Source organism: Diabrotica virgifera, chromosome 9 (assembly GCF_917563875.1).
Source record: "Diabrotica virgifera virgifera chromosome 9, PGI_DIABVI_V3a".
Classification (NCBI taxonomy): Eukaryota; Metazoa; Arthropoda; class Insecta; order Coleoptera; family Chrysomelidae; genus Diabrotica; species Diabrotica virgifera.
In genome coordinates this window covers 209,590,023-209,613,065 of record NC_065451.1, presented here as the reverse complement: position 1 = coordinate 209,613,065, position 23,043 = coordinate 209,590,023, and the positions used below count along the sequence as shown (strand labels likewise).

The 23,043-nt window shown below is 33.1% G+C and overlaps 1 protein-coding gene across 1 annotated transcript in view; it reads right to left on the bottom strand.

The window, feature by feature from the left end:
- Positions 1–6,080: 6,080 nt before the first annotated feature.
- LOC114327633 (RNA-binding protein 39) overlaps positions 6,081–23,043 on the bottom strand; it is a 31,827-nt gene continuing 14,864 nt past the window's right edge. The window contains exons 3-8 of the mRNA XM_028276302.2: positions 20,191–20,249; positions 15,623–16,062; positions 14,947–15,209; positions 12,440–12,706; positions 10,908–11,260; positions 6,081–7,524 (exon numbers count right to left, since the gene is read on the bottom strand). Coding sequence (XP_028132103.1) covers positions 7,236–7,524; positions 10,908–11,260; positions 12,440–12,706; positions 14,947–15,209; positions 15,623–16,062; positions 20,191–20,249 — 1,671 coding nt within the window. The 3' untranslated portion in view covers positions 6,081–7,235. The remainder of the gene's footprint in view (positions 7,525–10,907; positions 11,261–12,439; positions 12,707–14,946; positions 15,210–15,622; positions 16,063–20,190; positions 20,250–23,043) is intronic.

Sequence of the window (23,043 nt, the reverse complement as noted above, 5' to 3'; positions counted from 1 at the left end):
TTAGCAGATGAACAACAGGGTTTTCGTACTGGAAGATAGTGTACAGATGCAATATTCGTCATGAAGCAAATTACTGAGAAATCACTAGAGTATAATAGACCAGAATTTCTATGTCTGATTGACTTAAAGAAAGCATTTGACAGAGTAAGACTCAAAGATGTAATCCATCTTCTGTATAATATAGAAGTCCCTCTAGATATCATAGAAACTATTGAGAACATCTATCAAAACAACAAAATGGAAGTCAGAATAGATGGACAACTTACAGAACCTGTAGATATAGGCAGCGGAATAAGACAGGGAGACTCATTGAGTTCTATGCTTTCCAATTTAATCATGAATGAAATCATCAAAAACAAAGGAAGAGAATATAGAATGGGAAACAAAGAAGTAAAAATACTCTGCTACGCAGACGACGCAATATTGATAGCCCAAGATGAAGATAGTCTGCAAAGATTAGTTCACAGATTTAACATAAGAGCAAAAGAATTCAATATGACAATTTCATCTCAGAAAACCAAAGCAATAGTAATCAGTAAAGAACCAATCAGATGCAAAATAGAAATTGATGGTATCAGTATTGAACAAGTAATGGAAGTAAAATACCTTGGAATTACATTTTCAAGTTACGGAGACCTGGACAAAGAAGTGATAAATCAAGTACAAAGAGCAAATAGACTAGCAGGATGCCTTAATAACATTATATGGCGAAACCGACATATTAACACTGAGATGAAGTCGAGAAATTATAAAGGCAGTGTAAGACCAATAACGACATATACATCAGAAACAAGACCCGATACAGCCATAACACAAAGACTACTGGAAACGGCAGAGATGAGAGCACTGAGAAGAATTACAGGAAATACACTGAGAGACCGAAAGAGGAGCTAAGATATTAGAAGACAATGTAACGTACAGTGTATAAACGAATGGACACTAAATAGAAAAAAAGAATGGAACAACCACATAACCAGAATGGGGCAGACACGTGTGGTCAAAATAGCAAAGGATAAATCACCAATCGGTAGAAGAAGCATCGGCCGGCCGCGCAAAAGATGGAGTGACAACCTTCCATAGAGGTATCAATCCGCCAATGAACAAGCAGAATTGCTTATAAAGAGGAAGAAGAAGAAGAGTTTATAGAACAGATACAGCTCAGTTGGTAAGATTATTTACACCTGATGAAAGATACTCACCAATGAGAAGAATATGAGAAGCAAAAACATTAAAAAAAAAAACAAAAAAGAGGAAGACCAAGCCAAATATCGGATGAAGTAATCCGAGATACTGCGATAAAATAGGAGTGACATGGACACAAAGATGTTGACAGGAAACTGCGAAGAATGGAAGAAATTTAGTAGGAAGTAAATTAGACTCGACACAATTATATGGTATAAAGGTTTTTGATTATACAAGGTGTCCCAAAAGTAGTGGAACGGTGAATATTTCGCGAACTAAACATCGGATCGAAAAACTGAAAAATACGTGTTCAATCATTTTCAAAAATCTATCCAATGACACCAAACAATAACCCCCACTACACCCCCTGGAGGTGGGGTGGGGGTAACTTTAAAATCTTAAGTGGAAACCCCCAGTTTTTCTTGCAGATTTTAATTCGTTACGTAAAAGCGTTGATTGCAATATTGATATGGGTATATACCTCAATACCTCAATCAACGGTAAAAGTAAGCAACTTTTATTCAAGACATTTTTTCAAACTGTAGATAGATGGCGCTATAATTGGGAAAAACGATTCATCCTGATACCATAGGTAAATTATAGAAACGGTCTAATATCTCACGAAATACACTTCCAAATGAAAAACTATAAAACAGATTTTTAATATTTTTGGAATAACAGCAAATGTGACCCTCCAACCCACCCCCTGGGGTGAGGTGGGGGGTAACTTTAAAATCTTAAATAGCAACCCCCACTTTTTATTACAGATTCGGATCCGTCACGAAAAATTAAGCAACATTTATTCGAAACATTTTTTAGAATTGTCAATAGATGGCGCTTTAACTGGAAAAATACGATTTATTAACGCCGTTTATCAGAAATTTTAAAAAATGTTTCGAATAAATGTGTTAATTTTTTATGGCGAATCCGAATCTGCAATAAAAAGTGGGGGTTGCTATTTAAGATTTTAAAGTTACCCCCCACCCCACCTCCAGGAGGTGGGTTGGAGGGTCAGGTTTGGTGCTATTCGATAGGTTTTCGAAAAATATTAAAAATCTGTTTTTTGGTTTCTCATTTGGAAATGTATTTCGTGAGATATTAGACCGTTTCTATAATTTACCCATGGTATCAGGATAAATCATCATCATCATCATTCTCTTTGCCTTATCCCTATGCGGGGTCCGCTTCCCTAATTGCATTTCTCCACACAATTCTGTCTTGGGTCATATCAATGTTAATCCCCTTTACCAACATGTCCTGCCTTATCGCCTTCCCCCCAGGTCTTCTTTGGTCTTCCTCTCCTACTCCTTCCAGGAATCTGCACTTCAGCTATTCTTCGTATTGGGTGATTAACGTCTCGACGTTGAACATGACCGAACCATCTTAACCTGTGCTCTCTCATTTTGGCATCAATTGGTGCCACACCTAGACTTCCCCTAATATACTCATTTCTAATTTTATCCTTCTTTGTCACTCCACTCATCCATCTAAGCATTCTCATTTCCGCCACATGCATTCGTTGTTCCTCTTTCTTTTTCACTGCCCAACATTCAGTTCCGTACATCATAGCCGGTCTTATGGCTGTTTTATAGAATTTTCCCTTCAGCTTCATTGGAATTTTTCTGTCACACAACACACCACTCGCTTCTTTCCACTTCATCCATCCAGCCCTAATTCTACTGCATGCATCTCCATCTATTTCTCCATTACTCTGTAATACCGATCCTAGGTACTTAAAACTATTGCTTTTCACAATCATTTCACCATCCAAAGATACCATTTTATTTGTAGTAGCTCCATCTTTAAATGAACATTCCAAATGCTCTGTTTTTGTCCTACTAAGTTTTAAACCTTTTTCCTCCAGAGCTTGTCTCCACTGTTCCAGTTTTTGTTCTAAGTCTCTTTCACTATTTCCTACTAACACGACATCATCAGCATACATTAAGCACCATGGAATGTTACCCTGTAGTTTCGCTGTTATCTGGTCCAAAACTAATGAGAATAAATACGGACTAAGCACAGAGCCTTGGTGCAATCCTACTTTCACATGAAATTTATCAGTCTCTCCCACACCTGTCCTAACACTAGTCGTTACTCCCTCATACATATCCCTCACAATCTTTACATATTCACCAGGGACTCCTTTCTTATTGAGTGCCCACCACAGAATCTCTCGAGGAACTCTATCATATGCTTTCTCAAGATCAATGAATACCATATGAGCGTTTGTTTCTTTACTCCTGTATTTTCCATCAACTGCCTTATAATGAAAATTGCATCTGTTGTTGATCTACCCTGGTATCAGGATAAATCGTTTTTGCCAATTATAGCGCCATTATCCACAGTTCGAAAAAATGTCTTGAATAAAAGTTGCCTACTTTTACGTAACGAATCCAAATTTGCAAGAAAAACTGGGGGTTTCCATTTGAGATTTTAAAGTTACCCCCCCCCCCCCTCCCCCCCACCTCCAGGGGGTGTAGTGGGGATTGGTGTCATTGGATAGATTTTTGAAAATGATTGAACACGTATTTTCAGTTTTTTAGATAGATAGATAGATAGATAGATAGATAGATACATTTATTTCCTTTTAAAATTTTACAATTTTATGGAAAGGGTGAGAACAAATATTTCGTTCCTTTTTTTTTCTTTTTTCCTTCTTTCATCCCAAGAAACACACAATATGTTTATTTTAGGGATAAACAAAAGAAAGAAATAAATAAAAAAAAAAAAAAAAAAAAAAACAACGAGTTATATAAGAATTAATTAAAGATACAAAGTATAATTTACGTATTTAACTATTCATTTATGATGAAAGACCTAAGTTTTAGAACATTCCAGATATAGCCAGCTATTATTTTAGCTGAATACACTGTAATGTTATTTAAGGTATGAGTTACAGTATCAATATCGGCTATATAATTAATGGATGATTGTTTCATACAAGAATATATTGGACAATCAAAAAGTATATGTTCAATTGTTTCTAACTCCTTATTGTTACAAATAGTACAGATTTCATTAGGATTAATTTTATATGTAGAATCCTTATAAGTGAACGTTAAGCAGAATGAATTACATAATCGAAGCTGTGCAATAGTTCTTGTTATACTCTGCTTTAATAATTAAGTATTCGTTTTTAGTTTGATTTGAGAAATTGTTTTGTTGACAAATTTTGAGTTTACTTTTAACTGATTTCTTTAGATCTCTACATTGACAATCATACCACGGTTTGTGTTTATTAGGTCTGTCAGGAGCGATTATACTTTTTGACAGCCCAAGATTATCAGCTGTTTTATAAATATTATCCAACAGGTTTTTGTTTGCCATTTCGACATCATGAATTATGTGCACCCCCGCCGAATTTTGCATGTTTAGTTTATAAGACAAAACTAAAGATTCATTTAACTTAAAAATAGTTTTATTTTTTATTATAGTTTCTTTCATAGGTGAGAGATACGTTTGAGTTATAAAGCATGAAACAGGAAAGTGGTCTGATAAAGTACACGTTGTATTTACGTAAACATCATTAACAAAGTGCAAATGTGAGTTATTTACCCTCACAATCTTTACATATTCACCAGGGACTCCTTTCTTATTGAGTGCCCACCACAGAATCTCTCGAGGAACTCTATCATATGCTTTCTCAAGATCAATGAATACCATATGAGCGTTTGTTTCTTTACTCCTGTATTTTCCATCAACTGCCTTATAATGAAAATTGCATCTGTTGTTGATCTACCCTGGTATCAGGATAAATCGTTTTTGCCAATTATAGCGCCATTATCCACAGTTCGAAAAAATGTCTTGAATAAAAGTTGCCTACTTTTACGTAACGAATCCAAATTTGCAAGAAAAACTGGGGGTTTCCATTTGAGATTTTAAAGTTACCCCCCCCCCTCCCCCCCACCTCCAGGGGGTGTAGTGGGGATTGGTGTCATTGGATAGATTTTTGAAAATGATTGAACACGTATTTTCAGTTTTTTGATCCCTTGTTTAGTTCGCGAAATATTCGACCGTTCCACTAATTTTGGGACACCCTATATAATAATATCGCACCCTCAGTAATATAGAGGCACAATTCAAAAAAGTAGATTTTTGGGAAATCGCGTTTAAAGATTCTGGTTTCCAAAATTACAGCTATTTTTTCAAATAACACGCTTATTATTTAAGTTATAAATATCGAATTTGGCAGATTTGTTATTTGATAATTGCACTATAAATAGCAATGAGAAAAAAAATTAATATAAATAAATTTATTCCCATATAGTACAAAAAACATAAAAGAAATTAGGAACTGTTTAAGTTTGATCCCTTATATTATAAATGATCCGTCACTGTTTATGCAAAAGAGCGATCTATTATGAATTAGACCCATTTATTTATTGTATTTTGCATATTATAACGGCTCAACTATCCTATATAATACAAAATGTTAAAACACAATCTAGCCAGGATTTTCGTCATAGAAAGACATGTTACTGACTGCTCCCTTGTAGCAATAAAAACCAGAGGTGGCCGGGGAGAGTGAGAGAGAGGCACAAATATATTTACCGAACCATTCACGTTCTTTTTCTCGCTCTGTCAACGCTAACCGGTAGAGAATTTCATTTTGTGTCCATACCATTCAAAATCACAGATAACACAAATTTTGAGTTGAGCCCTTATATTACTGAGGGTGCGATATATATCTTTCTTGTCCTTTTCTATCATTTCTCTTTTCCTTTTGCTGCTAACTTCTCTATCCAGGATTTTTACAGACACAAATGATCTCAAGCAGTCCCTTGTATTACTCCTTTGAACTTTTCCAAGTTTTCTCTCCTAGTTTATTCAATTAGTATTTGATCTTATCAAAATAGGGGATGAATATAAGGTATTTAATACAAAGAAATAAAACAAAATTTATTATAAAGACTTATATTACATATAAATCAACTTAAACTAAAATTATTACCGAAATTTTAAATATAAAACATTTTATTTACAAAAACCACTAAATAATACATAAATATCATTCTTAACGTAAAATTGATAACCAAATATTCCGGAACTATGACTGAATGGTGTTTTTTGTGATACTTGACTTGAAAAAATAATGCCAGAAGCTTACTAGAAACACTTTTACAAGTTTATTGACAAAATAAAGAAAAAACAAAATGTAATTCATTTGTTTTCTAGTATATTTCGCTATCTTGAATGGACAGTAGATAAATAAATTAATCTGTTTGGCAGGCTATTTTCTATTTCTTGAAAACCAGGAAATTATAGGTGAAGTGGCAACACTGACAGACTTACCTCTATTTCCTCTAAAAGTTTAGCCGAAATCTACAGATAGCAATATGTGCAATATACACTGGAAGCTAAGCTAATATTCTAGCGATGTTGTCAAATTGTATATTAATTCTTGAGATCTTGGATAAATGGCAGACAGAAAAATTTTGCAATTAGTGTTTTTTCCTTCGTTCTATGCTTTTGCTAACAGAGTACAATACACACTGGTAACTAAACTCCCGAGTGTATCTAAATCATTAAAAATGAGTGAATATCCCTTAAAAATACGTGAATATGCTAGCGACATTGCCAAATATTATATTAATTCTTGAGATCTTGGATAAATGACAGACAGAAAAATTTTGCAATTAGTGTTTCTTCCTGTGATTCATGCTTTTACTAACACAGTGTAATTAATATAAACTGGCAGCTAAACTCAGAAATTGATCTAAATCATCAAAATGAGTCAATACCCTTCCAATCTACGCAAATATTCTAGCGACGTTGCCAAATTGTATCTTAATTCTTCAGATCTCGGATTTTAATAGCCAATGCCAGACAGACAAATTCATTTAATGTGTTAATCAAAAATATGGAATCGGTATAGATCTTTATTTTAATAATAACTTCAGATTGTATTTAAATACGGATCAGAAACGTAAAAACACTCAAAAAAGACTAGGTATCAAGTGATATAAAGGCAATATTCCTAAGATATTGCTCGAGAATGTCTCACGTACCTACTAACAAAATGTCCTCCACTTAAACGATCTGATATAATCACATTATTTTCTACTAGACGGTAACAACAAAGTGGTCGTAGTCATGGCGTCTGGGAACAGTGAATGGTAATTCAACAGAGGAACATAGGCAGCCGTGATCACACGACCAGCGAACCATCGACCATGTAAAGTGTTGACAGAGGCTACTGCAGTGGCTATTGATGGACATTTGACGTATACGTTGCCTTGTGGGGAGCCTTTATCGACGTAGACATGTAGTACACCTCCGTGTTTGTTGCATTCTTCGATCACGTCATCTCGGACTTCTATGTCCCAGGATGGGTTCGATTCTCTGCAAAAAACATAGCCAGGAATTAGTAAACGAGCAAGTGAACCAGAAAATAATAGACAGGAAGAGGAACCTAGGAAAATTATGTATAAACTGGAAGAGAATGATAGGAAATGTAGTTCCGGGAAATAAGCAAAAAAAATAACCTGTTTGTGATACTGGCCTGACTGGTATGAGCCTCTATAATAAGAAGCTATGTTTTCTGCAATCGATTTTTTTGACTTAATTAATTTATAACAAATTAAGATCAAAAAATAGTCAATTTTTAAACGCTTTTCTTTACTTCAATAGTTTGCATCAAATCTTTAGACGTTAACTTGACTGACTTTTCTTCAATGCAAATGAATAAAAATTTGAAGACATATTATGCATTCGCGGGAACAATACACGAATAGTCAATAAAAACAATGTAGAAACTTGAAACTTTTACGGATTGTAGCTAATGATATGAACCATACATAATTTCACTTTTTACGTTAATTGTTTACGTTATGCTTCATAAATATACAATAAAGTTTCAAATTTTGAACGCTCATATATTTGTTTATATATAAATCGACGTTTATTTGTGTCAAATTTCAATACGATACGAAATAAAGCTTCAACCGAAACACTAATTCAAAAAATTCGCGTTTTTATCGTAGTCTTAAAAAACCACCGGTAGAGACGTTTTGTGCTACAATTAACATTAGAATTCGTTTTGTTGTATTAATTAATTAAACGCTTTTCTTTAGTTCAATCGTTTGGGTCAAATCTTTGGACCTTAATTTGACTGCCTTTTCTTCAATGCAAATGACTAAAAATTTCCAGACATATACATTCGCGGGAACAATACACGAATAGTCAATAAAATATTTTTTTTGTTTATTGTTTAAATAAAAAAACGATTTTAACGGAAAATGCTTAAATTCTCTTGTTTTTACAATGAAGAAACTTGAAACTTCTACAGATTGTAGCTAATCATATGAACTATACATAATTTCACTTTTTACGTTAATTGTTTACGTTATGCTTAGAATAGAATAGAAATATGCTTTATTGTCATGAAAAATTGTACAATTTTATCGACAAAGCATATAAAAAGTCAAGAAAACAAAACAATAACAATCCAATTTACTAAAATTACATAAATCGTCAATATATTTACAATAATAACAATAATGAAGTTAAACAGAAGTAATCAATTGCAAAATTTAAGTAAATTGCAAATGCATAGTCTACCTAGTAATTAATAAGTTTAAAAGTTAAGCTGCTGCATATGACACCCAAATATAGACAAAAACATGATAATAAAAATACTACTTGTGCTAAGGGTACTGTAATTTCTTAGTTATTGATTAAGAAAATCTTCTACTGAATAATATGGTCTTTCAGATAGGTAGGCTTTTGTCAGTTTGTCATAAAATGGTTTGAAAATTATGATCCTATTGTTTATATCGTTGCCGTAAATTCCGGGCAATTTTGACCGATTGTATCTCAGGAACCACTTGTCATAATTAAACGTTTTTCTTTTAAAAGAAGCGTCCTGCCGTTGTCTTTCGAATACCGTTTTCACAATTTAATTTAGTTTAATATTTCCCGAGATATTCTATTTGTTTATAAACCAAAAAATTGTTTATAATTTTAAAATATTCCTGAGGCCGCTTAAATAGTCCAATTTCAATTCTGTAAAGTACATTAGATAGGTATAGCGTCTTTTTATGAAAAAATCATAGTTATTCTTATGCATCATAAATATTGTCGTTATTATAGCGACCGTAAATTTTAATTAACATTTTAATTGTTGCTAAACTGTTCATTCAATTTCCATAGATTTCTGGAATTATAATATATACGGAAAGGGCTTTTACGTCACCAAGTTATTTAATTATTGATTAACAACTACTTATCTAAAAGTTTAGTTGAAAATTAAAGATTTTGTTGGAAAACCCCGTTTTTTCCGGGGAAAATTTTCGTCGAAGTAAATCGGAAAAAACACGTCTCTATGCAGAATTTAATTGCGGTGAATTTTTATTTGGGTGTCTTTGGTCTAAAGTTAAAATCTTTGAGTTATAGAGCAAAAATTGAAAAAAACACGGTTTTCGAGCGCCATTTTGTTTATAAAAAAAGTAGAACACTATCTGCGAACTTTGCATATCTATATTATTAATACATACAATAATAAGATTCGATTCCAACAATAAAATTGCTGGTAAATAACTTTTCCTTGTATTTTGCTAATTAGCCCAGAGTAACTGAGTATTTTATTTCTACATACCTTTATAATAACAAGCATAAGTTAAACACTGCATTGATTGTGATTGCAAAAACGGTTCGCATGTTTTAAATAAGATTTTTGCTGATTATGTATTTTGCTAAAATATTAAATAACACAAAAAATACAATTCACACCCATCATTTAATTTTTAACGATAAATCAAAGTCTAATAATATGATGACAAGTTTGAAATTGATCGACTTTGTCGATAACAGTGTCATTAACAGATATTTTTAAATACCTACCATGAATCATTTTCCAATGATTGTGTGGATTTAAGAAATACAATTTTTTATTGGTATAAAGGAGATTATAATTATTATGACACATTATGGTACTCCTTATTTTTCAAATAATATTATTATGCTCTTGTAAACGGATAACTTTGATTTACTGACTAAACCTACATTAGATAGGTCACAAGAAATTAAAAATAATTAACATGTAATACATTCACTGTTTTAATCAGATATATTATATTCCCTACTATTGCAATGAAATATTAAAAAGAATATGAAAACTTGTTGAGTAGTGCTGATTGATACAACAGAGCAATAAAATGTTATTCATAAAGATAGTGTAAAATATATCGCCGTTTATCTGGTCCTCTGGTAATAAAGTTATCAGCATTTAATTGCAAAGCGGTCTTCTTAGCTGGAAAATATTTGTAAATACCATCCGTATTCATCTAAGATACTTCCATCTCGCAAACAAAAACACGTAAAAATAAACATCTGGCTGTGAGTCACGCATCCCAAGGCCCAAGAAAACTGTACGCCGATGACAAACCTTCCCAAGCGAGACCTGCTAACGCATGAACTGATAGTAGGATGCGCAGAACGGTCTACGCAGTCCGCCGACGCAGGTTGTGTCTCGATTAGGTTCAATTTGCGCCGGGTCTTAGGCAGGACATGTTGGTAAAGAGTATTAACATTGATATGACTCAAGATAGAATTGTGTGGAGAAATGCAATTAGGGAAGCCAACCCCACATAGGGATAAGGCAAAGAGAATGATGATGATGATGTACATACTACTCAAAACAAATGTAGTTTCACGAGAAAAATCTTATTTCCTGGAGGAAGGTAGCAGCAGTAGTAGGAGAGTATTAGTATAGTAAAGGTACTTACGTTGATGGATCGAACATATTACTTAACATAAAGCACTGAGTGGCTATCGGAGGTGTCGAGTTGGTCTGTACTTGGGGTATCACCGGCTGACCGGTAGCCATACTCAACGCATTCGCAGCAGCTTGAGGTACTTGCATTCCAGCGCCCTCTGCCAGCTTAAACATCAACTGCAATCGACCAGTCGCTCCCAGATCGATACCAGATCTGTCCAGTTCGTCCGAATCCAAAATCGAGGGACCTTGTTGTTGTAGATCTAGGCGTTCGGTTACGTTGCCCACTTTCATCGGTCTGCCAGCCAATTCGAACCCGTTTAGTTGTTCCAGAGCCTTTTTGGCGTCGTCGCAGCTGTGATACTGTAAGAGAAATTGCCCAATTGTTAAATCCAAGATACAAATATAAATATATTCAAACATACGAGGATAGATTGATATAAAACTAGCGTTTGATAGATACTTGATACCGAGTTGCTCTCGATTTTGACATTTGCCATTCATGACATGACGTCTGTCAAAATTTAAAGCAAAAACAACTTTTGTGTTTTCGGAAAAATGGAAAAAATTGAGTATCCTTCGGTGATTAAGTTCCTCCACATAAAGGGGAAACGTGACATTGTTTTTTAACTTATATAAAAAAAAAACTACGGAATCACAATCTCCCAACTTTTCAACTTTCGTTTATATTGTACATGGAACCCCTGGATTGTATTATATTGCCCCCTCACGCTCCGCTCATGTTACAATAGGACAATAGTATTCAAGTGAAAAAATCTTAAAATTAACCAGATCCAGCACAGTAACACGTGTTTGCAATAAATAGCTGGACCTTTATTCGCAACAAAAGATGAAAAGATACAGATGGGATAAAGAGGTTGTAAGAGCTTCAAAAATTGCGTTTCGCAATACTTGGACGGCCCCTTTAACAAAAATTTATGAAGGAACAACAAAATATTATATTATTGATAGAGTAGGTTTAATGCATTTTTTGCGACTTTGCAATGTCGTCTTAAAGGCAATTATTGGGTGGCAAGTACTACACAGCATTATTGGATCGATTCGATGCTGAATTGCGTCGAAAACGCCTCGGTTTGGCACGCAAAAAGTGCTCTTTTACCAAGACAATGCACCGGCTCACCGATCGGCCGTCGCCATGCCAAAATTACACCAATGGGGCTAAAAATTGGTTGAACACCCACCGGATTCCCCAGATCTTGCCGCCAGTGACTTTTTCCTGTTTCCAAACTTAAAAAATGACTGGGAGGATGCCGTTTCGCAACAAACGATGTAGTCGTCGCTGAAACTTCGGCCTATTTTGAAGAGCTCGAGCAAAAGTACTATTCGGATGGGATAAAAAAATTGAAACATCGTCTTACTAAGTGTATCGAGATAAAAAGAGACTATGTTAAGAAATAAATCGATTTAATCCCAAAAAAGTTGTTTTTTCCATCAAATGTTAGTTTTATATCCATCCAAGGTCGTATTTGTCCACAATGTGTAAAATTGTTCAGAGAAGACGAAATATCTAATAAAACTCACCGTAATGAACCCATATCCTTTGGATCTTCCAGTTTCGGGATCCTGTACCAGCTGAATACTGTCGATTTTGCCAAACGGTTCGAAGATTCCTCTCAACATTTCTTCGGTAATGTTAAAATGTAAAGATCCTACATACAGTCTCATTGGACCAATCATCCCTTTGGGCAGCATATTGGGCATCGAATTGCCCATTCGGTTCTTTTCTGCTTGGGTGTGTTGAACTATTATAGGAATACCAAGAAGTTTCTGACCAGACAAGCCCAGAGCCTACAAATGTTGTATGGTTTAAAAATTTTGAATTTTTTATTTTATTAAATGAAAGTACAAAACTTCAAGAATACTCTTTGAAAATTTCAGATTGATCGGTTTAGCTTAGTGAGAAACATTCAACAGCTGTTCCCCTTCTATTTTGTAAATTACTCCGCAATTCAAAACATATTCCTATGTGCATCACTTTACTATTTGACAGACAAAAACGAAATTGAAAATAAAAGTTGTCAAAACCTTAAACTTGTTTTTCTCAAAACTGCCTTTTTCAAAGGCAGCGGACATCCCAGTGTAAAAGTATGAAATTCATTTATTTATTTATTAACGGGATAAACCCAATACATACAAAATACAATAAAGCAGAGCTTTCGTCGTAATAATGGAAATATAAAATTTAGATACATGTAAAACTACAACTAAGTATAAAACACAAACATAAAAAATAAAAAGAATATAAAATATAATTCATATACTTTTTTGGGAATGTCTAAAATAAAAAGTACTGTACCAATTATTTTTTTGAAAGAAAATTTTCGTGAGCATTTATTATATATAAAAAAGCCATCTACTGGAACCGTGAAAATAAAAACATAGCTCCACTGCTGCAGTGATTGTGACTAATAGAAATCCTGAAACATAAAATTTCAAAGTTATTATTGAAATGTTATTTTCTATACCAAACTAGGGGTTTCGGATAAAAAATGGCAATTTGGCTGTTTTTGAAACTGAGAATGTTTTAGCTAATTAAAAAAAAATTTCAACACTTCGTCATTTTTCCAAATTCTAATATTTTTCAAAAATCCTAGTTGATGGTATAGAAAATAACTTATATTTCAATAATCACTTTAAAATTTTATGTTTCAGGATCTGTATTAGTCCCAATCACTGCAGCAGTGGGGCCATGTTTTTATTTTCACGGTGCCAATAGATGGTGCATAAATCGTTTAATTTTCAATATTTTTTATGGAAATTGTTTTAGATGTACTTCTTTTTATAATAAATGCTCATGCACATTTTGTTCAAAAAAATTGTTACGGTACTTTTTATTTTAGAAATTCCCAAAAAAAGTATCTGAATTTCATACATTTACACTAGGATAGCCCCTTAACCTGAAATTTTGCATACATTTTCTTTAGATATTTCGTGAGGTAACGCTGTCGAGATATTTTTTGATTAATGCTTATTTTAAGTTTAACACTAATAAATACAGTAGAACTCAATTATCCGGACTCCAATTATCCGGATCGCCAATTATCCGGATCAGATTGGGAATATGACTCTGCCTGATATGTTAAAAAAAATAATTCATTTTACTGTGATTCAGTATTGTGTGTCAATATTACGTAATGTAAACTTTGTCATTTACACATTGTTGTGTATACTGTATTGTTTTTCATAATAAATACCGTATATGTTCTCCATTGCGTTTTGCTATAATTACGTTTCTTTCCTGGAAAAGGCCTTTTTCGAGAAAAATCCAATTATCCGGATTTTTGATTATCCGGATCGGGTCCGGTCCCAATTAATCCGGATAATTGGAGTTCTACTGTATGTTGATTTTCACCCTTTTCTTACAAAAAATTTTGTTATTTTGACTTGTGATACCAAAAACTCAAAAATCATTAAAACTACTTGACATTCTTACGTCTAGAAACTTATCAAGCTAATAAAATATTTTTAAATGTTTTGTTTCACATGATCCAATGACAAGTTCTGATGTCCACCACAAAACCAATTTTTTTGGAGCTGTCTGTAAAAATTTTTTGAATATTCTTTGAATTGTACTGAATATGTTTATTTAATAAATATAATATAAAAAATATATTTAATATTTTTTAATAAATTTAAATATAAAATCGACGGTTGAAAGGTAAAAGGTTGTAAGCCACAAATCAACTTTTTTCAGGAAGTAGAGAAAACGCTCCATTTAAGTAATGTTATGAGGAATTAACCTAACAATTTTTTTCATTAATTTATAGATGAATTATTGATCTACAAATTAATGAAAAAAAAAAATATTGGATTCATTCCTCATATTTCTTAAATGGAACGTTTTTTTCTACTTTCTGAAAAAAGATGACTTGTGGGCTACAACCTTTTTTTTACCTTTCCACCGTAAAATAATTCTACCATAGTTTAAAGAAATTCACAAAAATTGCTTGAAATGTTGATTTCAAACAATAACACTCCCCCTCCCTTAACAAAAAGTAAAATAAAGTTTTTTTAATAAGTATACTTACTAATGCTACACTTTCTGGATCCTTAAATTCTATATAAGCAATTCCTTTGAACCTTCGCGTCTTATTGCAAACGATCATTCTAACATCTCGTACTTTTCCTACTGAACTGAAGAAATCCTCCAGGTCCCTGGCACGTATCCTCTGAGATAACTGCATAATGAATACTGTCCTGGCATCTCTCTCTTCAGCGCTTAGTTCTTCTAAAGGTGATGTTCCTCGGATGCCGAGGGGAGAACGAGGTCTCTTCAGGAATGGTGGTTTGCCTAAAATATCGATTCAATTAATAAAATTAATAACATTTTACAACTGATGAAGACTGCCTTAAAATAGAACTTGTAATAGAACTGACTAGTGATGGAGAGATTAAAAGTATAATCAAAGTGCTCAAAAATAACAAAAGATCGAAAAAAATTAAATAGCTGCGGAAATGGTAAAGAATGGAGGGGACGAAAAAGGATGTTCTCAAGAGGATATCAAGAGAGGGTTGGAAAGAAAGAGCGACAAACAGAAAAGAATGGAGGAGAATAATAGTAAGTCTTAGTAGGCAAGATGGCACAAGCAGCTATGCCACTTGATACAAGTTTTGCCATAATATATAAGTATTATATTAATAATTGTATTTCTTGAGGCCTTTAAAACCTGTTCAACTTTGTTAAATAAAATAAATATTTCTTACCGAATGGTGTAGGTGAAGGTGTACGTCTTTTTGGGCTCGGTTTTCTTTCTTTAGGAGTGCGACTTCTTTCACGACGCTCGCGCTTCTTTCTATCTCTCGATCTGCTACGTCTATCTCTAGATCTACTTCTTCTGTCCTTAGATTTACTACGGTCCCTGCGATCCCTCGACCGACTTTTTCTGTCTTTAGACGAGGATCTACGCTTTCTATCTCTGGAACGTCTTCTTTTTTCGACCGAACGCCTGCGCTCTTTCGATCGTCGTCTCTCTTTCGACCTACTTCTTTTAGACCTGCTGGTACTTCTACGACTACGGCTAGTACTTCGGCGACTGCGACTCGTACTTCTACGGCCTCGGCTGGTACTCCTGTTGCTTCTGCTGGTACTTCTTCGTCCTCTGCTGGTACTTCTCCGACTTCTGCTGGTGCTCCTGCGCTTCTTCCTATAGGAACACAATTATTAGCAATTATTGTTGAACGAAAGTGAACACAAACATTTTACTTTAAAACAATATATTTTGATTTCAAATTTGGACAAATTTTAGTATAGTATTGTAGGATCAAAAAGTAACTGTAGCTATTTTTTTAGTCCTCTAGTAACCCTGGGCTTGAGATATGCCCCTAGAAAAGGTAAAAACTAACCCTTTTTCAAACAAATTCAGGTAAAGGTAGTTCTATATTATGTATACAATAATCTCTACTTATTGGATTTCTTAGCACGAGCCTTTAACTATTTTTTTGCTGCTTAAGAGTAAAAAAAATATTTTTGTTTTTCGAAAGTTCTGCGAACTTTCAACAGTGAGGCAAGTGTATGTCGGCAATACGACAGTGACATCATACTATTAGACCAGGGTAATAAGCTATAAATAGACCATGTTCGGGACACTCAAAGATCCAGGTAGCTGACTACTTTTTTAGTTATTGTAGACCTATAGGAAGAAAACCTACCTGTTTCCTGCCTAGATTTCACGTCCGTTTTTTAATTATTAACAATTTAGTGCAAAAATCGCAATATTTTCGATTTTTTGCACTCCTTTAAAAAGCTAATTAGTTGACATAAAATTACAAAATTTAATTTTTTAGAACATTAAAAAACCTTCAAAATGCCGATTTTTGAAAGTTAATTTGTTGCTACGCAAACTGCAAACGAAGTGAAAATCGTTAATTGTTAATAACTTTTACTAAAACTACCTAAGAACTATAGTGTTTCACCCAAAGTTGGGTATTGGGGTACTTAACAAACCCTCAAAAGTTGAGACCGATCCATTAATTAGTTTAAGAGTTGTTCTAATTGTTTATCCCAGAGACCTTTATTTTGCAATAACATAAGATAGAAAATAATAAAGATAGGGCAATTCTGAGTATGCCAAATGAAAGTAGAAAACTGATACTATCACAATGTACTAAAAACCGATAAAAATATTATCTAATATAGTCAAAAATCCTAAGGCCAAATTTGTGAAATTTTGTAGTTTAAAAACATTTAGAATAACTTTAAAAATATTGTCTGTAGAAAAAGTCATTTTACATATTAGAAAAGCTGGTATTTTACACGAATTTTTAAAAATGTAGTTTAACTGGTAACTGTCGTGGTAAGTGAAGGGGGAGCTGGGAGCCGACAAATGCACGAGTTCAAAAACTAAAAAGAGCAACTTAAAACTACTATCATTTTCTATATCTCGGGATCTACTGAATATATTTTGATCGTTCTTTTTTTAATTTGTATGTAATTTTTCTGTACATTACAAATATGTAATTTGTATAGACATTTAGTAATTAATAAACAGTCTAATTTGTTTAAACAATTTTTGAAAAAATAATTTTTTCCCAAAAATCCATGATTTTAATCATACTATCCCTATTAATCATAGAAAAAGTTAAGGTATACTTTAATAAATAAATTATCTTCAATAAATAATTATCTAATAAAAATCATTTATTTATTAAAGTGTACTTTTACTTTTTCTGTGATCATTAATGATACTATGATTAAAAAAATAGATTTTTGAAAAAAAAAATTTCAAGAATTGTTTAAACAAATTAGACTGTTTATTAATTAATAAATTTATAAACAAACTGTATATTTGTAATGTAGGTAAAAATTACATACCAATTAAAAAAAGAAATTTCAAAATCCATTGAGTTGATACAGCAAAATATATTCCTTTGAAATTCCTTTTTCGGTATTTTAACTCGCTGGATTTGTAGGTTCACCCTAGTAATCGTTTGCACTACATTTTTGAATAATCGTAGAGGGTGCTGTGAAGGTATGTTTTTGTAAATTTTTTAAGAAAAAATACAAATTCCCTTCTTTAAAATGGCATTAATGAGATTGCATGAGATTCATGAGATTTCCTTAATTATTATAAACAAAATTAGCTGTGAATTAAACAAACATATGGCTAACTTTGTCCCAAATGTGCCCAGGCTAAATTTTTTTATTTGAAAATTCGTGTTAAAATACTATCTTTTCGAATATATAAAAAGATTGTTTCTACGGACAACATTTTTATATATATATATATATATATATATATATATATATATATATATAATGTTCTTAAACTCCTAAGTGAAGCATAGAGCTTCAGTGAAAACGCGCCATCGGGTTCTATTTTGCGCTAGGGCCTTCACCTCATTCCAAGACTTTCCTTGACTTCTTATCTCGTCCATGATGGATCTTCTCCAAGTTTGTGCTGGGCGACCTCTTTTTCTCTTTCCTTGGGGATTCCACTCTAGGGCATTTTTTGCAATACTGGAACTATCTTTTCGGAGTGTGTGACCTATCCACCCCCACTTTCTGTATTTTATTTCATTTTCTACCCTCTTTTGTTGGGTCAGGTGTAGCAGATCTTCGTTTCTGATGGTGTTTGGCCAGAAAATACGAACAATTCTTCGTAGACATGTTAACAAAGACCTGCAATTTGTCTGTAAGGTATTTTGTCACTTTCCAGGTTTCACATCCATAGAGTAGAACAGACATAACATTTGACTGGAATATTCGGATCTTTGTACTTGTAGTATATTCTCCAGACCTCCAAACAGGGTTAAGCATGCTGAAAGCTTGTTGAGCTTTTCGTATCCTCATACGAATATCGTCTTCTGTACCTCCGCTTTCTGTTATGACACTTCCAAGATACGTGAAGTTCTCCACATTTTCAATCTGCTTGTTGTCGATATTAAACAACATTTATAAAGTTGTTCTAAATGTTTATAAACTACAAAATTTTAAAAAATTGGCATTAGGATTTTTGACTATGTTAATCATTTTTTATCTTTTTTTTAATACATTTTGATACTATCACTCTTCTACTCATTTGACATACTCAGAATTGCTCTATCTTCATTATTTTCTGTCTTATGTTATTGCAAAATAAAGGTATCTAAGATAAACAATTAGAATAACTCTTCATTAACTAATTAATGGATCAGTCTCAAATTTTGAGGGTTTGTTAAGTACCCTAATATCCAACTTTGGGTGAAACACTAAAGTTTTAAGGTAGTTTTAGTAAAATGTATTAACAAATAACGATTTTCACTTATTTTGCAGTTTGCGTAGCAACAAATTAACTTTTTAACTTTTAAAAATCGGCATTTTGAAGGTTTTTCAATGTTTTAAAAAACTGAATTTTGTAATTTTATGTCAACTATTTAGTTTTTGAATGGAGTGCAAAAAATCGAAAAAATCGCGATTTTTGCACTAAATTGTTAATAATTAAAAAACGGACGTGAACTCTAGGCAGCAAATAGGTAGGTTTTCTTCCTATAAATCTACAATAACTAAAAAAGTAGTCAGCTACCTGGATCTTTGAGTGTCCCGAGAAGATCCTTATTACCCCGGACTATATCAAAAACAATAATTATTATACTCATAGGCGCGCTAAATGTTGCCAAGTTAGTCACGTTTGATGTCTTGTTATAAAAAATCCATTTTTAGTAGTTCCAATGTGACACAAAATCTATACATGTTATAAAAAAGTTTATTTGAAGAAAGTGTATATTTTGTTCTTCTTATTTAGTTATCGAGTAATTTCCACATACTAACATATTTCTCAAACTGGGCTCTGTACCGCCATTCTTTATTATATCACAAATATGTGTGCCAAATATCTCGACAAAATATTCAAAATTACAGCCGCAATCTTGGACCGCGCTTTCCGCACGCTACTGTTGCCTCTTAAAAATTGAGCTTTTTTCTTCATAACTAAGCCAACACATGTTGTCGTAAATGAATTCTATCACCTGTTTGATTATTATGCAACAAAAGAACTCAAAGAATGATTAAAATTGATAACATAACCTAAATTTTTAACGTTTAATGAAGACTTTAGGTCTTAGGTGGTTGAGAAACAAAGTTATGGCAGTGAAAATGAGACCTTGTGCGCTAAAATCGGAATACAGGGCTCCAAGATAAGATATAGCTATTCAAATATAGGGTAAAAAGGGCTGTTTTTGGCCCTTTCGAGGAGCATATATCAGGCACAGGGGTCACATACATTGTGTGCCTTCTATTTTTATATAAAAATGACAAGAGAAATTATTTGAAAAGAAATGAATAAAATTTTACTTACTCTGACCGCTTCTTGCTGACTTCTCGCGTTTCCCTTGACTTTGATGATGTGTATTCATCCTATGAACAGCAGAAAGTGATGATGCCCCCAAGGTGAGGAAAAACAAACTTGATTAATAAAAGTATAACGAAAATTTGAACTTATTTTATTAGATTACATGTCTGTGCTCAACGTGGAGCAATTATATCTAAAATCATGTCGATTCATATTTCATTTGGTATTGAATAAATCAAAATGTGTACATCTGTGTAATCGTATTTGTAAAGGCTATTGACAAGGTCCAACATACAAAAATTTATAAATAATTACAAATCTATACTGGCATGAAGTGGCAAGAATAAAAGTTCAACAAAAACTGTCTGATGAAATAAATATAAAAAGAGGAGTGACACAAGGCTGTATATTATGTTACTGTTCAAAGGTCTTTTTCTCAAAGTTCTTGTATAATTTATAATAAATATCAAATCTTGATCAAATGTAAACAAGTTGTATAGCTATTAGGCCTATTTAACGTTTAAATAGTAACGGAAATAATAAATACATACTACATTTTGTTTTTTCCGTTACTATTTAAACATTAAAAAGGCCTAATAGCTATACGACTTGTTATACATTTTATCAAGATTTGATATTCATTATAAATTATACAAGTACTTTGAGAAAAAGACCTTTGAACCGTAACAATTATCGCCTTTAATTTTTAACTTGTATTCGGAGGAAATATTTAGGGAAGCCTTAATGAAGACAACCGAACGTATTATTGTGAATGGAGTAACTGTGGACAATATTAGATATGCCGACGATACCTCAGTGCTTGGTAATTGCGACGAAGACCTTCAACATCTAATGATCAAAACTCCTTAAAAATAGTATGCCCGACACCCTATTTGTAGGGAGAACTTTGGAAGAACTGTGTAAGTGAATAAAAGAAGTACATAGGTACCTGAATCTCTAAAACATTGAGAAACAACAGTGGACAATGAAGAAAAAAACTAGAATAGAAAATGTTGGTCCATTATACTTTCTTTTTACAAAAATATTCTACTAGTACTATTATTTCTGCTCGTCTGACTGATTAATCTAAACTGAAAGAACTGTAAAAGTAGATAATGGAAAAAATGTGGCTCGGTGCTTAGTCCTTATTTATTCTCATTAATTTTGGACCAGATACAGCGAAACTACTGGGTAACATTCCATGGTGCTTAATGTATGCTGATAGGTCTGTTCCAACCAACAGTCAAACTAGTCAGAAATCGTCAGCAAACAGTTGGTTAGTGCAAGAACATACTACAGTCATCAGTGCTATCTCCTCTACTCGCGCTGGTCAACTATTCTCTGATAGTTTCTAACTGGTTTGACCGCTAGTTGGAACAAACCTAACGATGTAGTGTTAATAGGAAATAGTGAAAGAGACTTAGAACAAAAACTGGAACAGTGGCGACAAGCTCTGGAGGTTTAAAACTTAGTAGGACAAAAACAGAGTATTTGGAATGTTCATTTAAAGATGAAGTTACTACAAATAAAATGGTATCTTTGGATGGTGAAATGATTGTGAAAAGCAATAGTTTTAAGTACCTAGGATCGGTATTACAGAGTAATGGAGAAAGATGGAGATGCATGGAATTAGGGCTGGATGGATGAAGTGGAAGGAAGCGAGTGGTGTGTTGTGTGACAGAAAAATTCCAATGAAGCGGAAGGGAAAATTTTATAAAAACAGACTTAAGACCGGCTAAGATGTACAGAACTGAATGTTGGGCAGTGAAAAAGAAAGAGGAACAACGAATTCATGTCGCGGAAATGAGAATGCTTAGATGTATGAGTGGAGTGACAAAAAAGGATAAAATTAGAAATGAGTATATTAGGGGAAGTCTAGATGTGGCACCAATTGATGCCAAAATGAGAAAGCAGAGGTTAAGATGGTTTGGTAATGTTCAATGTCGAGACGTTAATCACCCAATATGTAGAATTGCTGAAGTGCAGATTCCTGGAAAGAGTAGGAGAGGAACACCAAAGAAGACCTGGGGGGAGACGATTAGGCAAGACATGTTGGTAAAGGGGATTAATATTGATATGACTCAAGATAGAATTGTGTGGAAAAATGCTATTAGGGAAGCCAACCCCACATAGGGATAAGGCAAAGAGAATGATGATGTAAAAGTAGATAAAGGAAGTAAATAGGGTTCTTTATTATCTAACATTGAGAAACAACAGTGACCAATGAAGGTAAAGCTGAAGATACAGAAAAAAGTAAGGCTAGTTGCACTTTACATTTCCAAATTGTACAGTTATTACCAAATTTTTTGTTCTCCTTCACACTCCTCTAAACTAAAATACATTTTAACACAAATCTATTAAAATGAGTGAAATGAATATCAAACGTACAAATCTATTAGTTGTAATGAAAAACGATCGACATGATTGCAGATGTACAATGTTCGTATTCTGTGTAATTACAAATTTTCAACACATATTCCATTATGTATATCTGTTGGGTTCACATTGGTTTTTGCTGAAACAAATGCTGTCTAGCCGCAACTAGACTTACCGTCCGGTCGACTTAACAAAGGAACGAAGTGGAAATACTTGATCTGAAAAAATACACCCCGTAAGACTAAAGTTTTCTGAAAACAGGCGTTCATTTGACATATCCCTTTTCTAGTATCTGTCATCTATGAAGGGTTTTGGTTTTATTTCGTTTATTTATACTACAATACTTTATTTATACTGATTTTCAACAGAAATTTATCTTCAAAATTAATGTACCACCTAAGAGTGATGAGTATCATAAATTCTATTGTTAAAGAATCATTCAAAATACAGGGTGTTTGGTAAAGAATGGGCCATAGCTTAACC